General features: G+C 39.6%; 1 protein-coding gene across 2 annotated transcripts in view; it reads left to right on the plus strand.

Annotated features, from left to right (window-relative positions):
* PLXNA2 (plexin A2) overlaps window positions 1–17,743 on the plus strand; it is a 469,574-nt gene that overhangs the window by 261,207 nt on the left and 190,624 nt on the right. For both annotated transcript variants that reach the window (XR_013274456.1, XM_077481163.1), the window contains exons 5-6: window positions 10,768–10,868; window positions 17,007–17,130. Coding sequence is in view for 1 of the 2 variants with exons in the window: in XM_077481163.1 (XP_077337289.1) it covers window positions 10,768–10,868; window positions 17,007–17,130 (225 nt within the window). In the remaining variant the exon portion in view is untranslated. The remainder of the gene's footprint in view (window positions 1–10,767; window positions 10,869–17,006; window positions 17,131–17,743) is intronic.

The following is a 17,743-nucleotide window of genomic DNA, read 5'->3' on the forward strand; positions in this document are numbered from 1 at the left end:
AAATTGAAAATAAGAGGATGTCTTTTCTTTTTTATGACAGTAGGACACTTGTCTCTTCAGATGCAAGGCCTGTTAATGATAGCTTAATATAGGATCATAAAATGTCTCTTCTGCAACATTTAGATTTATGACTCTATAGAACAGTGTTAATGTCTTTAATGTTCTGCCTTTATAGTATTTAAACCACAAGTAAATCCACAACATGATCTAAATATGAACCTTATAATGGCTAAAGAACAGTCACAAGTAAACAGTTTTGAGTCACTCACTGCAATATTCTATTGCAGGGATCAAAATGTCCTAAGCTACTAGCCAGGCCTCAAGGGTTACTCGCCACCAGTTGCCCCACCCAACCCTAATTCCACCCCTAAACATGCCCTCATAAAATGACACTTAAAATGTCTTATGCAGAATTATGTTATAAAAATAAATATTAACACCAATGCAGCCTGTGCCCACCAATGCAGCCTGTGCCCACCATGAAGTCTGTGCACAGCATGCAGCATGTGCCCACCATGCAGCCTCATGCAGCCTGCCCCCACCATGCAGCCTCATGCAGCCTGTGTCCACCATGCAGGATACCTGTGCAGGGGAGGAGAGGAACAGGAGAGCCACCCGGATGATGGAACACAGTGATAAAAGCTTTCATTACAATTACTGTGTCGCATATAGCCCCACTTTACAGATCGTCCATCTTGAGATTGGACAGATGATCTGTCTATCAAAGTCCGTAGACCAGGAGGAGGGGCTATATGTGACGGAGAAAACACCAATTGATGAAAGCTGTTATCGATGTGTTGCCTTCGCTCTGATTATCTGGGCGGCTCTCCTTTCTCTTCCCCTCCACGATCGCTGGACTCCTAGTCAAGGAATGAATTGAATGGGAGGAAGGACTCCCATTCAACCCAGGCTACCAGCAGTGCTCGCTTCCCGCTCCCAGGCAGCCAATAGCTTGTCAGCCCTCAAAATCCACTCGCAAAATGTGAGCAGGAGAGTGGAATTTTTGGGGGCTGCTCTATTATACTAAGAGCAATACAAAAATGACCCAACACACTTTGCAGCTACTAGCACAAAACCTCTATCTCACTAAACCTTTTCATCTGAAATGTTTCAACTGATGGGATTAATCATACATCCCATCAGGTGATCACAAATTAGAGATGTGGTCCTAAGTGTCTTATGAATAACAGCACTTTTCTTCCTCAGGAATCACTCCAGGACCAGCAATATGAAGTCTTGTATCAGCTACAAACCTACTTGTTATAGAACATACAAGGCTATTGAGTCCTTCCCTGTCCCATGTGACTGTTCTGGGTAAAACATGGGTCACCTAGTGCTGTCACATGGAAGAAAAGTCAGAATAGGTTAAGGGCAAGGGTGAGTGATCTCATCGAGAGCCCCTGGCCATGTATTAACAATCAGGACTTGGAACTCCTGATTCTAGGTCACCTGATTGCTGTGATGGCCTCTGATTGGCTATCACAGTGATCAGTCACTGTGAAGCATGTCCCTGTGTTTCTCTCTCTATGAATGGAAAGGACAGATAAAATTTATATTTTTCTTTCCTTGCAGAGAAGAAAAAAACGTGTGTGAAAAAATAAATAAAAAATAAAAGAAAAAAAATAAAGAAAAAATTACCTAGACTAAGGTTTGACCTAGGTAAGTGTTTGGGTCAAAGGTCAAGGTCAGTATATTTTGGGTAGGGAGTGTGTTTTAGGTAAGACAAAAAAAACTACTATTACTTCTGGGCTGTACTACAGGTACAAACAACAAATAACATACTTTGGTGGTAGGTTATGATAGTAGCAAGAAATATACAGCTAAATATAAAAATAAAAAATGTTTTAAAATCAGGAGATATCCATTACTATTTACTACCTAAAACCTATAGGTTTACTCACAGATATCTTAGCAAAATTGTGCTTAGGCATTAAGATCCTTTTACCCTTAAACCTGAATGGGTAAAGGTACAGGCTTGGGAGCTGCCATCTAGGTTACACAAAAAAGTCCATCAAGTCCATCAGATATCTAATCCTTTTTTTTAATTATCAATGCTCCCCGCTGAAACCACTGCCTGTGGAAGAGAATTCCACATCCTAACTGATCTTACAGTAAAGAACCTTCTACGCAGTTTAAGGTTAAACAGTTTTTTTTTTTTTCTGCTAGTTTTAGTGAATGACCACGTGTCTTATTAAATTCCCTTTTGCTGAAAAGTCGTATCCCTATTGTGGGGTTACCAGTACGGTATTTGTACATTGAAATCATATCCCCTCTCAAGTGTCTTCTCTCCAGACAAACAAGTTCAGTGCTCTTAACCTATCCTCATAACTTAGGTCCTCCAGTCTCTTTATTAGTTTTGTTTGCCCTTTTCTGGACTCTCTCCAGTTCCAGCACATCCTTCTTGAGGACTGGTGCCCACCTTGCTACCTAAAAATTTACTGACCAAAACAGGTATGCAGCTAGTGAAGTCTCTGAAAAGTAGTCCTGCATGATTATTTCAATCTGGGACTTACTATGTGCTGAAAACAGCATCAGGATTACAGCACCAAATCACCAGTTGGATAAATATGCTAATTGGATCTTAAATGTAATGTTAAAGGAGTGCTTATCAAATCAAGCACTACACTGAGAAGCAACTGATTGATAACCTGTTTTTTTTTTTTTTATGAAGATTATTCTTGCTCATCATATCATTTTAGATATTCTTTGTAACAGTTTGGCTAACAATACTAAAAATAAGACCTGATTTCCCAGACTAATAAATGAGAAGCATGTTCTGTTGCAGTATGTCTGCATTATTCTGAAATAAATTAATTTGTTTCTTAAAATGTGCATGTAGTATAATCTTTTAAGTTTGCAACACTTTCTGTGGATATTTTCCTTTTATGAACCCCCTGATCTTTAAGGAAATCTGTAGTGAGGTTTGGATTTTTCCCTGTGTGTGTACTTCTGCAGTTCAGAAGAGAACAGTGGCTGTCAAATAATGAGGTGTAGGGGCCTCAACTGTTGCCCCAGGCATTACAAAATGGCCACACATTACCTGCAGTAACAGGGGACCTTTTTCATGAGGTCAGTAGAGATAACTGCTGCTACTCCTTTACAAAGGAATGCTACTCCCACTAAAAACTGTTTGGGTCCAAGGTCTTTACAACAAGTGTCAGAGTTTCATGTGGCCCTTAGGCTGCAAGTTAGGTAGCAGGGACCTAAAAGGAACTTGACTCTCTATATGCAATGAAAGATTTTTTTGCTTTGCTATAATCAAACTGCATGATACCCTGTTCATAAAAAGTTCTCTTTGGTTGTCTTCTGTTGAAACTTGTAAGTATGTATGTGCGTTTTTACATTTAGTAAAGACCCCCTTAATGGCAAGCAAACATGTTTTGATTGAAAACATGATAACTCTGTGGAAGGATAATAGGCTATGATGCATATGTTAAAACAATTAGCAGTATTGCTAATGTGTGTCTAGGTCTAGTTGTTGTTTTGTAGTGACTGAGATTGTTTGGAGTATTTTCTAGTATGTTCTTTCCTGGTCAACAGATGATGGCTGCTTGTTCATGTATGGTTCATTATTGCCAACAGTAAAGGTTTATCAGCCAATAAACCAGCTACTTGGCCCAAGGCGTGAGCTACCACATCAGCCAAATTCTTCATCTGCATGTATGGCTGTGTGCCTGCATTTGTCATTCAACACTAATGGCAAGGGGCCAGTCTTTGAGTACAATATTATGCCAACCTTGAAAAAACAATTATCTGTATTCTATTCTGAAATGCAGCATTCTGTTATGAAGTTGCTTCACATTGGCATTGGGAAATTGGATATAGTGTATGCAAGATGAGCAACCACCAGAGTGTGACAATATTTCAACATAATTGTATGCTTATTTAATGAGTTAATAAAAAAAAAGGAACTTCAGCTGATTCAGCGCTGTATTTTTACTCAAAGAGTTAAACATAAAAATATGTACTATATGATGACAATTCTCAGGGGGTATATGGGGGGGTTAGTATTTTAATGTGGTTCAAAGCTAATTTTATGACCCGTACACACAACCGGACTTTCCGTCAGACTAGGTCCGTCGGACAATCCGATTGTGTGCAGGCTAGTCCGATCGTTTTTCGGAAAAAAAATCAGACGAACCTAGAAATAGAACATGTTTCAAATCTATCCGACGGGCTCAGTTCCGATGGACCAAAATCAGGAAACCTGTTCGTCTGTGTGCTGGTTCGACGGACCAAATACGACGCAAGGGAAGCTATTGTCTACTGGCTATTGAACTTCCTTGTTTAGTCCCGTTTACTTTATCTCGTTCAAAGCAAATGGACTTACAAACAGACTTAGTCCTTTCGTGTGTGGCCAAGTCCGTTAGTTTGGAAACTCCGCAGAAAGTCTGTCAGGAAGACCATCGGGCCTAGTCTGCCGGAAAGTCCGGTCGTGTGTACGTGGCATTACAAAACCTGTGCTGTGTTCGGGGGATTTTTTTTCATGAAAAGTTATAAGGATTTTTGCAACTAACCTATATTACAAAAAAAAATGAACAGAAAACTGAAACTAGTTCTTAGATTAAAAACATATAAACCTAAGTGCTCAACTGTTAGAAATGTTTCAGATTAAATCCATGGTCTCTCAGAGCATTTCAGGGTCCGTGACTGTGAAAGCGTTAAGCAGCCAGAATTTTACTAGACCCAGAAATTAGATGAGGGGCCAAATCCTGCAGGCACTAACTATCCTCAGGCATAAAATAAGCACAGGTGGAGTCCCTTAGGTAGGATTTATACAGGATAAATGACAGTGGCACTAAAATCCTTGTGTATGTTATTAATGAGTCCCCAGTGAGCCTGTGTTTAAGACTCTGGCTTAATAAGCATTCTACAACTGTGTAGGTGTTTGCAGAATGCCTAATTACTTCAGCCTAAACTCCCAAATTATTCCAAGTGCTATATTTGGGATAAATGGCTGAGCTGAACACAAAGTTACAATTATGCTATGATTAATTTGCTAAAAAGATTGGCTGGTCTAGCTGCAAGAACAGGCAAATAGGCTAATCATTACATAATAGACAGTTGTGGTCAACTCGTCAAGGGGTTTCTATGAAGAAATTCAGTTAGGACTCCCCTCCACACACCCTATTATTCAATGAAAACCATAATACTATGAAAGAAGCAATGCAAAAATAAAATTGAAAGAAAATACAGGATAAAAAAAAAAAAATGAAAGCATTGTCAGTTAGCTGTACATAATAATTTCCGTAGAATGCAGTGTACATGAGCAGTAAGAATCATTTTCACAAAAAAGTGTTGCACATGTGATATATTCAATACTATTCTTTTATATGTATTTTATTTACTAAAACTATTACAGGTGGATTAAACAAATGTAATACATTATCATAATACTGGCATAGTATATTTGTTGTGCATATTTTGGTTTCGGTAACCTTGATACTTTTGTATTGTGCAGTATAACAAAGCACAGACTACAAATTGCATTATCTTACATTACCATTCATTTCAATGGCACGATATTGTGCATACACAGACAAAACAACAAAGCTGAGGCAGTTGGATTTTTGAGGCCTATGCAAATGATGGAGATTACTGTATACCATGTGCATAAATGTAAATGGCTCTTTATTCTTTAAAATAGAATTCCAACCACAAATATCAAGATAAAAATGAACAGCCCAATGAAAGGTAAAATAACAAAACCAGCTTTTGTTCCAATGTTCACCTTCAATCCGGAGATTTACCTCTGCAGCATTAATAAACTAAAACCCCCAACAACCCGAGCAGCACAGTGGCTAAATGGTTAGTACTTCCTCCTGGCAGCAATAGGGTCAATGGTTTGAATTCCAACCTCAGCACTACCTGCATGATGTCCCTGTGCCTGCGTGAGTTTCCTCTGGGTACTCTGGTTTCCCCCCACACCCCAAAACATGCTGGTAGGTTAGTTTAATCCTATCTACATTGACCCTGGTTTGTGTATGTATGAATATGAGATAGGGACCTTAGCTTGTAAGCTCCTTGAGGGCAGGGACTGATGTGAATGTACAAAATACAGTATAATCTGTAAAGCACTCTGTAAATTGAGGGCACTATATAAGTACCTGTAATCAATAGATGCATTCATTGGTTTATTGAGGCTTTACTAATGGAAGATTGTTAATGGACTGATTGTGTTAAAATGATACACTGTTATCACTGCTATTGCTGTTTTAAAGAGATTTTCAGTAAAGACGTTTGTTTCAAAGCCATTTTTTTAGTAGTAAGAAAGCATTCCCTCCATATTCCTCCTACAAACCATCTGTTGTTGCTTATGGCCAAGAGGGGTCATGCTAGAGCTTTTGTATTTTTTTTCTTTGGTGTATGAGCTGCTCTTAATTGTAAAGCTGATAGATGTTCTCCTAGGCATTAAAAGACACGAATGAAAGATTAATTCATACAAATGTCACATTGGCATAGACATGCTGTTGTATATGCCCACTTCAATGCTTTTATTGTCTATACACAATACAGCTGTTCACTAGATGGATGTGTTGCAGAATGGGCTCAGTTGACAATAAGGAGGCTCTAGTGGCATACAGTGTTGCCATCCGTCAGTATTTTTACTGGCAACTAGCAAAAAATGGGCACTTTTCTCCTGCCAGTAAATGCCAGTGACAGGAAAAGATTGCCAGTAAAATATATGGCTATGACGCTTGATGCTGGCCAAGATCATTCGCGTGCCTGCTACAGTGTGTTTGGGTGGCGCCAGCAGGGGGCAGGTCTGGTGGAGGCGGTGCTTGAGTGTGTCATCGGGCAAGAGAGCCGAGCAAAGTGGCCAGAGCCTCGTTTGCGGGTCGGGAGCAAAGCAAGCCAGGAGCAGGACTGTCAGTGTGGTTTGGATTGAAGAGATTGTCACTGTGACTCAAGAGGAGGCATGTCGTGTTGGTGAGGTGTTGTCATCTGTGCTGCTGCTTGCTGCTGTCATTGTCATTGTGAGAGTCAATTTCATTTGTGTGCACCTATTCTAATGTCTTGCCCTCCTGAGTTCTGTCCCCGAGCTACTTGGTTACTATATATATTGAAAATAAAATCAGAAATATGATTTTTTGTTCCCTTAATTGCATGGTGTACGTTATCATAATACTGGCATAATATATTTGTTTGTTTGTAGCCTAAATACTTAAAACCATAATTTTGTAACTTTTGGAAATGCCAGTAAAAACGTGGCTGTGCCGGTAAAGTTTGTGTGTCATGTCAGTAAATTTCAGTCTGGTAGGTGAGCAACACTGGTGGCATAGCCTTTTGGTGTATGGACAAGCCTCTTTATTATCTGAATAGGGAGGGAACTTGAGATTGTACCCCAAAAATGAATACTTTGCATATGTTACAGTTGTGAATTTGAAACATCAAAATAAATAGTTGTAAAACATGCATCTTTGTTAGATAACAGATTTGAATAAAGCTTTTTCCACCTAAAATTACTTGAGAATTGCAAGACTACTGAAAGTTTTTGCTTACGTGATTGCATTTCTATATTTTTGAACACAGTATACTTTATACATAAAAAAAAGTTCTTTCTCTTCAATCCACACATTAATGCTTGCCTGTACATGCATTTCGATTTTATATTAATGCAAATTATAAATCATTTTAATGAAATGTGTGCATTGGGTGCTGCAGCTATTTTATTGGTTATTCAAGTGTATACATGGATGATGAGTTGATGTGTATAGTTATAAATGAAGCTGTCTTTTATGTTTGTAGTCTGTACATGAATTTCAGTGTGTGTGATCACATTTAGAAACCATATTAAAAGGAAGACAAGAAAAATGGTTTGGAAGTGTCATCAGAGGCTACATTAAAATGTGATTTTAAGAGAGTTTTTTTACCCCATGTCCCTTAGAGAATTTGAGGCTTCGAGTCTGTGACTGCGAAATCCCATTGCAAAGTTCATCAGGAATCGTGTTCCAGCTGCTGGAGTGATAGATAGGTTTAATTACACTGAATTACTGCGGCAAGAGCTGCTCTGCTCTCCCCAATGTCATTAAAAAAGAGAGGATTTTTCAGTGCCTAGTCACTAGCCAAGCCTGGAGCTTACGAATGAAAATCTAGTGGTTAGTGGCATGCGTCTAGACCAGAGGTCAGAAGGGGCTCAAACCTATCATCTTCTGTTGATTTCCTGTAAGCCTTACCTTACAGCAAAGGGGCTGATCTGAATCAGCTGTTCACTGGTCGAATCACGCCTTTGAGCTAACAAATTACCATTTTAATTTCATTTCTTCATGATCTTGTCCAAATTTTATTGATTCTCCTGTGCCCCAGAAAAGTAAAATGATATTGTACATTGTTGTTTAGGAAAACAATATTCCAAAATGGCATCTACAAAGCAAATATATCTATATATATATATATATATATATATAGATATATTTTGAACTATTGCAGGTGTTATGCTAGGTGATAACTATGTACTGTACAGTGAATATACTCTACCTTTGCATTTGTAGTTATGTGTCTCATGCCAGAGGAATTTTATAACCAACTCTACTTAAGGGGAAGCCTTGCCCAAATTCTACCCTAATGCTCTCAGTTCTTCAGTATCTTGTGCAGAAAGAAGATGGGATACTTATCTTTGAATGTTTGAATTGAATTCTGGTGAATTAAATCTTAACTCCAGACTTCTTAAGGCTTGTTTAGTTGTATAGAAGAGAAGGCTAGAGACCGGTCAGCATCATCTTGTGCTTTTCTTCTCAGCATGACTGTTCTTAACACACCCAATTATTTTATTTCAGTTCTTTCAAACATGGGGCCTCACCATCACATATGGGTTTTGTCTAGGGCAGTCTGCATGCAAATCTAGCCTGCCTAGGAGCTATCGGTCCTCCAGACTGACATCTACTTATTAAGGCATATTGACAATTGCATACCTTATCCCAAGAGCCAGCCCACTGCTTGAATGAGGGCTGAGGACTCCTGAGAGCAGTACTCAGGAAGGGTCCTGTGATGTTTTCAGGAAGCTATGTACAGCACTTTGATGAACCCTCCAACCTGCCATGATCTGCCCGCATTTACAAAGAAGCACAGAGACTCAGTAATGACATTGTTTGGTCTAATGTATGTAATAAACAGGTTTAATTTACAGTTGTCATTAGCGTGTTAATGAGAGGGAGAGGAAGCTTCCAGGAAAGACAAATATAAATAGAGTAAGCTTTAGTTATGGAAGGAGTATAGAGGAATAAAGGTAAGGGTTTTTTTATACGGGTAAGTGGTTGCGCTGCAGTTTTACCATGTACACCACCTGGCTGCAAGCTAACATGCCCACCATTGATATTAGCACACACCACCACTGCTGTGGTTGTGACACAGCAAAAATTATACCACAGATTGTGTTTGGCAGCCAATACTAAACTCAAGTACAACCCATTCATGTAGATTGGGCAATGCCACAAAGGCCCTGCAACCAAGTGTAACACACATGGTTGTGCTTTCAGTGGTTAAAACTGGTGTCCAGAAGGTGACATATCACATCTGAGCTGCCAGTATAAATGCCTCTGCAAAGCAATTCACAGTGGTGTAGTGGTTAGCACTCTCACCTCACCACTCTCACTGTGCAGTAAGAAGGGTCACTGGTTCAAATCCCAACCACAACACTACCTGCCTGTAGTTTGCATGTTCTCCCTGTGCCTGCGTGGGTTTCCTCTGGGTACTCCAGTTTCCTCCCACATTCTAAAGACATGCAGGCAGTTTAATTGGCTTCTGTCCAAAATTGGCCCTAGTATATGAATGGGGACCTTGGATTGTGGGCTCCTTGAGGGTAGGGACCAATATGAGTGTGCAATGTATAGGGATAGGGACAATTGTAGACACTCACTCAGGTTGAACTGGATGGACTGGTGTCTTTATTCAACCTTACTAACTATGAAACTATGTTGATCACTTTTCAGAGAGGAGGCAATGATGACAGCAAGTGTAAACAAGCCCCAACTCCAAAACACTAGAGTTGGGATGTTGCAGTCCCAGATGAGCCAATATGGACCGCAAGAAACTCTCCAAACTTTTCCAATGCTGACCTAATTGTTGGGGCAAAAATAGTGTTACTAGACTCTCTAGGGTGAATGTCATTAATTCATACAGATTAGAGAGAATCATGAATACTACATTGGGACACTAGATGGGGCTGATGATCATAAAAAATAAATATCTATTTGCTATGATCATCATCTCCACGTACAGTAGTAGCCATAATGTGGTATTTTCCCAGACAACTTAATTTTTTATGAATGAATAACATTTGATCTGTAAATTGTCTAGTAACATAAAATTTTGTCCCAACAGAGGGCCAAGTCAGCATTGGAAAAGTTAGAGCATTTTATGTTGTCCACCTTGGCTCACCAGAGACAATATCTGAAGCCTAATGTTTTTCCCCTATTCACACACAACATTAGACCCCAGATCTCTCCTCTGCCCTCAAAAGCATCCTCATCACTTCCAGTTTCATATAGCATAGAGATTATCAGGAACAGATGTTCCTCCTTCTCATTTATGGTAAGCTGGCCCAATCACCCACATCAGTCCCAGACTCCCCAGTGGAACAAGAGAGCCTAGGAAAGGTCGTGGAGGGGGACCTTTATTTCAACCCCTGTAAAAGTGATCAGGCAGCCGTATAGTCTCTCTCTCTCAAAACTACAAATTTTTAGTAAATAATCAATTTATAATACTTATAAGATAATTACATTAACCTTATCTCTTTTATTTAGAATTTGTTGTTGTACTCTGTTTCAGGTGTCCAGAGTTCCCGTAGAGTTATGTGAGCAATATACTACATGCGGGGAGTGCTTGAGTTCTGGGGATCCTCATTGTGGCTGGTGTGTTTTGAATAACATGTAAGTATGATTACTTTAAAGTGGTTATAAAGGCTTGTTTTTTTTTTCCAATTTAAAATAACAAACATGTCATACTTACCTCCACTGTGCAGCTTGTTTTGAGTGGCCCCAATCCTCCTCTCCTGGGGTCCCACGGTGGCGCTGGTGGCTCCTCCCTGCATTGAGTGTCCATGTTGGGGAAGTGCTCTCCTTGGTGGACACCCATGCGGGCGTGCTCCTGAGTCCCGCATCTGTGTCCATTCACCCAGAAGTGCTTGTCATCAAAGCTGTGTCCAACTTAATATGAGCTGACTATCACCACACAGGTAGTTTAGTGCCAGATAGATGGGTTCTTAAATTAAGCAGGTTTTAGGTTGACTACTTATGTTATGGATAATACTACCCCGGTGTGGATGGTACAAATATAGAACTGTATCTGTTGCTTTCAACTTGTTTAGACTATGATATTACAATGTAATTAGTATGGGCATATTTGGCATAGCAATTTGCAGCCCTTCAAGTTTTAGTAATGGGTCACCAACATTCATGCCATTTGTGGGTGTATTTTTTGCAAATTTTTATGTCTGAGATAGTGTAACATGAACTGTTGGAAGTGTTTCAAAGACAATTACTATGTGAGCACTGTAATTGAAATATGTATGGTTAAAGTCTGTACTTAATGCAGGAAGGCCTGAGTTAAAATGTTTTATACATGAGCTGGTTCTGTCACCCTACATAGGAAGATCGTATTAGTGCTTGGCTTTGTTTTTATTGAAGGTATTAAGACAATATCCATGACCCACATTTGTTAAATATCCAATGGAAATGTGTAAATCTAATTTCAAATCTTAACTGTTAACTGTATATTTTTGGTGGGTATCATTTTTGGCAAATCATTCTATTAATAAAACGTGTTCACTATGGAACACATTATTCTCTATACATTGAACAAATACATTTGCACGTGCTGTATTTAAAAGTAAACATCAGCTAAATGCAATTAAAATACATGTGATAAGATCTACTGTTCTACCTAACCTAAGGCCTCCATCACCCATTCTTCCCTGCATTTCTAACCCTTTCTTAGTAAGTCAAGGCTTATGCAAAAAAAAAGCAACTTTCTTTCACCAAAATATGGTAGGGCCAAAGTCTCACTGCTGTTATCTTCCTTTTTGTAATCCTTGACACACATCGACCTGTGAGGGATACTGAAGGAATAACATTACACTGATCCCTGAGCTTTCTCCTCTTGTAAGTACATTCCCTGTGTTAGATTAACAGCTCTGTCCAAAGCAATAGAATCTTTATTGGCTCAGAGTACTGACCCACTCACTAAGTTAAGAGGCTAATATTAAAGCGGGAGTCCACCGGGACTCCGCGTTTTTTTTTTTTTTTTTTAAAAGCCAGCAGCTACAAATACTGCAGCTGCTGACTTTTAAATAGTGACACTTACCTGTCCAGCGCGCCCGCGATGTCGGCACCCGAAGCCGATCGCTCGCTCGGCGGCCGGGTCCCGCCGCCATCTTGGGTATGGGAATCAGGAAATGGAGCCTTTCGGCTTCATTTCCCGGTTCCCTACTGCGCATGCGCGAGCCGCGCGGCGCAATCCGGACGGTCCCCGCTGCCTCTGGGAGCTGTGTGTTTCCCAGCAGGCAGCGGGGCACTTCCTGAAGGGGGCGGGCGCTTGCGGAACGGGGGCGTAACCTACGCTCGTTCCGCAGGCAGCTAGCCCGGAAGTGGGTGCAGTTACCTGGATTATCCAGGTAACTGCACCCCCCTCCCCCCTGAAAGGTGCCGATTGTGGCGCCGGAGGGGGGGAGGGATCAGATGAGCGGAGGTCCATTTTAGGGTGGACCTCCGCTTTAAGACAGAATAAGACATATATGTTAAATGAAAGTAAACACCCTAACACAACAGAACTGAATTAAATTGTGTTTTTATATATGTTTGGGGATCATCTATAAATGTATTTAAAAATATACCTAACCAGGAAACAGTAGCCTCCCTGGCGGTATTATTATGTCAGATTTTTGAATCTCAAAGCGGTACATTGTTTTGTATAGAAATTTGCCGTTTTATATTGTAGGCCTGTAATTCTTAGGAATAACACACTTAAATCTGTCCAGACAAGAGTTTAGTAGACATACTGGGTATGATAAAGTTTGAAACACAAAATCGTAAATTATAATATAATAAATACCCATATTTACATGCACCCCAATTTAAGAGGGAAGTTTAAAAATAAATAAATAAATAAATAATAAATAAAATAAAATAAATGTTTTCACAGCCCCCTCCCCAGTACACAGCCCGCCCCCATCCAGTACACACCCCACCTCCCCCTGCAGAGTACATACCCCCACATCCAGTATACAGCCCCCCTCCCTCTGTGCAGTATACAGCCCCCCATCCCGTATGCAGCCCCCTCCTGCACTTCCAGGAGATCTCCAGTCTCCTGGGACAACACTGCCAGCATACTCTACAGTTAAGAAAAAAATCACATAGATGGTCATGTGACTGCTCTCCTCCTCCAATCTAAAGCTTCACTCGGAGGCAGAAGAGTGGGAGGAGGAGAGCAGCCAGAAAAAAATAAGCTATTGTGATATTTAGAAGCTTTGTTTTACAATAACACTGACACAGGAGGAGCAGTGTATGAAAAGGGGCTGGCAAGTGATTTTTTTTCTCAACTTTAGACTATGCAGACAGCACTGTCCCAGGGCCAGGTGAGGCGGGTCGGCCGGCCTGACACCCCCCCAAGTGGGTGGCTCCTGGGGAGGACCGCCCAATCGGTGTATAACACGCAGACACTGTTTACCCTCTGTTTTCTGGGGGAAAAATACACATTATACGCCGATAAATACAGTAACTATAAATAATTATAAAAAATAATAATAAAATGAATTGTTCAAATTTACTATCGCTGTTTTCTAGTTGGTCTAAAACCACTTTGGCATAAAGGGACACTTTTTGGTTGCTATAGACAATCTCAAGTTTCCAGGCAGAAAGAACAGTATATATTATATAAAAGTGCAGGCAGGGCACTGGGCAAAACACTAGGGACAAAAGGTAGCTGAAATGATTTAAGTATACTGTATGTGTTACTTTTTTGTACTTTTTGAATTTGCCACCGGGCTCCGATGCTTGCAGGGAAGCCCAGCACACAGAGCATCGGGCAGAAAAATTCCTTTTGTAGGCTCTCTTTCCTTTATTTTCAGCTGGTGATCTGGCCAGTAAGTTAGTTGTTTTTCAGAAGAACAAGCTTCTTGCAAATTTAGCAGTTACAGGAACGAGACAAACCATTTAACACTGGTAGGAGTGCTTACAATGATCAGCTTTTATTTACTTATGTAAAACTTTATACCAAAAGGAAATAAATTGTTTGCTGCAACTGGTTATAAAGCGTGGGCTAAAGTTTAGCTTCAATTTTTTCGTGTATTTAAATCTGCAAGTGATCTAATACTTTCTTCCCCCCACATTAATAATGCTGCTATCCAAAGGTGCCCCTGTGCACCTTTATCCAGATTGGGAGCAGGTATGTTATTGGCCAGATCACCAGGTGAAAACAGAGGGGCAAAAAGTGTAAAAAAGGAAAACAAATGCAGCCACCAGATCTATTGATTGGTAAGCTGCAATATATTACATTTTCAATTTTGAGTTTAATAACGCTTTAGGTTCTAGTCCTGAATTATCTTAAATTATATAATGCCGCACAGCATATAAAAATATCCTTGCTCCTGAATCTTTTTAGTTGTCAATTGTATTAGGTAGGGTATCAAGCCGCTTAGTAATAAGACAGTTTTTTAAAAACTATAAATAAGAAAGAAAGGTGATAAAACCTGAAAAATGCTTTTATCGAGCTAGAGTAACAACCTTCACTTAGCATTTATACCCACAATAAAAACCACAATATTACAGAGACTTTCAAGAGAACATTAGGTGCCCAGAATTTGAACTAAACTATCTTTCAGCACAGAAATAAACCTATTGCAGTCATTTCTATTGCCTATAGTGCCCTTTCACATGCTGGCATTATTTACTATCACCAGCTTTGATTAAAAGGAGCTATTTGCACAGCTTAAATGACTTTATACTATAGGCATGTGCATCAAACTGACATTGTCTGTCATCTAGGGTGACTGCTTGCTGGATCTTCCATGTATTAACTACATTAGTGCAATAAAATACAGCATTGTATTCAGGTTCACTGTTAGGAATAATTATTTATTAAATGAGTGGAAAAAAATAAAGGCAGCAGCATTTTTTTTACTACTATTCATAATATATTGGCAATGTTTTTCTCTAAATGGGAAATGGTAGTGCAATTGTTTTTCATACATGGCTGTTATTTTTTTTTCTAAATATGTTATGGTGATGCCATCATTTTTCACGCATGACTGTGGTACACGACATGAGGTATCTTTTTTGGGGCCATAACAATAGATGACTTTCATTTAGTATTTTCTGTTTTATATGACTCCAAAAATAAATGTAGAACCCCCTCACATTCTTGTTAGAGATTTTTTGCCATTAACCTATTGTTCTTCCCTGACGGTGCTGAGGTAATAACAGTGCTGAGGCTCTAATATAGTGCAGTGCTGGCACCAAAGCTTTAAAAAATGTCATTCTTTCGTCTTGTGACATTTGAGATGACAGACCATCCTTCTTCCAAGCATAAAGCACAAACTGAATACATGCAATCACATCTTGCAATTTATACAACTTGCAGCTGCCATACTTAATCACTAAATAAAAGAAAAAAAAAAACAATGCAACAAGCCGAGCTTGTCGACCTGTCATATAGACGTGCAATTGTTTATAGTATCAAGCAGAAATAAGATGGGACACAACCACAAAGCACAGGGTTTCATGGATAAGCTGGGTTTAAGCAGATCCAAACAGAGGGTGAGGCTATACACTAGATTTATTGACACCATAAGGAATGTGCAGGGCTTGTGCTCCACAGTGAAGTTGAATGATCCCTCCTGCCTATGCCATCTGCTTGTTAATGTACTGGCATTGATGATTAATAATGCAGATTATATTGATGCAGGATTTTGGGAAGTGTGTGTGTGTGTGTGTGTGGGGGGGGGTGTTAGGTGGGCATATGTTTAAAGGAAACATTTTTTTTGATTGACTAAAAATTTTTATAATATGCATGTTTTTGTTTCTTGTTATTGTGAATATGTTGGCTTTTCCCTAGTTCTAAAGCCAAATAAATTTCATGGTTCAATAGCTCCAGCTGGAAATTACATGGTATGCATAGTCAGTGCAGCAGGGTTATATATTATCTACTATGTATCAGAAAAGTTGGGAAATATGTCCATCTTAATGCTTTTTCTAACAATAACAAAATTACAAAATCACAGGAAACTGGCCAGCAAGGTACTGTTTGACACCCATGGTAGCATTTTGATTTATGTTTATATTTTGTTATGTTAGAATACCTGTAGCTAGGCAGTTTTTTGCCCCAGAATAAGGGCATGTCGGAGAGCTGCCCATCATCCACTGAATGCTTCCAGAACTTATTCAGAACTTTCTCTTTCAACTTGCTTACTTTTAGATGTGGGGGATTCAAATAAAAAGAAAGAAAAAAAATCTTTCAGCATTACCAAATGCCTATTATCTTCTGGATTCCACCACTGGTGCTGCCTGCTCCTTCTTCTTCTGGGTACCTCTATAGCAAGCCTTGTGCTATGGGAGCAACCAAGTAGGCATGCTCTTGAGTTGGGCTGTGTCCATCCATAGACACACACAGCGTGGCTTGGTCATGCCTCTCATTCTTTCTTTCTTCACATGATATGACTGCTGCTCTCAGAATCTCCTGTAATAAGGAGTGGTTTCCTAGGGCAGTGCTGGAGCTTGAGAGGACTCAGGTAAGTATTTAGGGATAGGGGAGGGGGGGAGACAGATATTGGAAGCTTTTTTACCTTAATAGAGAAAATGCATCAAGTTAAAAGTTATTTTGCGTGTAGAACCACTTTAAGAACATAGTGCTCTTTGCTCATAATTCCTCTCTGTAATGGATAATTTTCTTGCTATTGCATGGATATATGCTCCTTGCTAAATAATAAAAAAAATCCTATTTAAATGGATTGGAATTAGTTTTTGTCAACAAAATGTATTCATAAATCAGTATAATATGTATTCTTTTTCTCATAGGTGTTCTCGGAAGGATAAATGTGAACGTGCAGTGGAACCTTCCCGGTTTGCATCTAAAATAGAACAGTGTGTTAAGGTCACTGTGAACCCCAACAGCCTTCCAGTTTCTGAGCACAGCCTTCCGGTAAGAGAATACAGGGCAATAACAGATGCTTTAATACAAATAAGTAAACGTGCATTCTGAATAGATGCAGAGATTGATTTTCAAGCATCATGAAAATATTCATATAGTGCTCCTGAAAACTATTAGTGCATTAATCTGTTTTTTGTCCAGGTATGAACTGGGGTTATATGTGTGCTTGCCTTACACCCAGTTAGGGTGAAAGATTTTAGGGTGATTTAAAAACACTTAGCATTCTGGTAATGCAAGTTGCTCATTCAACATGCTGTTCTAAGACTTACTGCATTAAAAAAAAAAAAAAAAAACCTCTGTTCAATTAATTCCAAGTTCCCCACCAAGACCAGTTGAATCAACTACCTCTCTAAAAGTTTTAGCCTTTAGCCCCGGTTTACACTATAACCCGCATCTCACCAAAGAAGTGCAGGCACCTTATTTGGAGCCGCAAAGCAAACCGCATCACATGGTCTTTTGTACCATGCAATCTGGTGTGGGTAAACCCCACTGCATTTGCAATCCTTTTGCGGTGTTGTTAACTTTGTATTGACACCTGCAGCGAATTGCAATTGCGATGCACTGCAAGAAGCATGCAGAGAGCGATGCGTTTCCCGCACCTCAT

Source organism: Lithobates pipiens, unplaced genomic scaffold (assembly GCF_037356315.1).
Source record: "Lithobates pipiens isolate NorthernLeopardFrog02 unplaced genomic scaffold, aLitPip1_a1.2 Scaffold_16, whole genome shotgun sequence".
NCBI classification, from domain to species: Eukaryota; Metazoa; Chordata; class Amphibia; order Anura; family Ranidae; genus Lithobates; species Lithobates pipiens.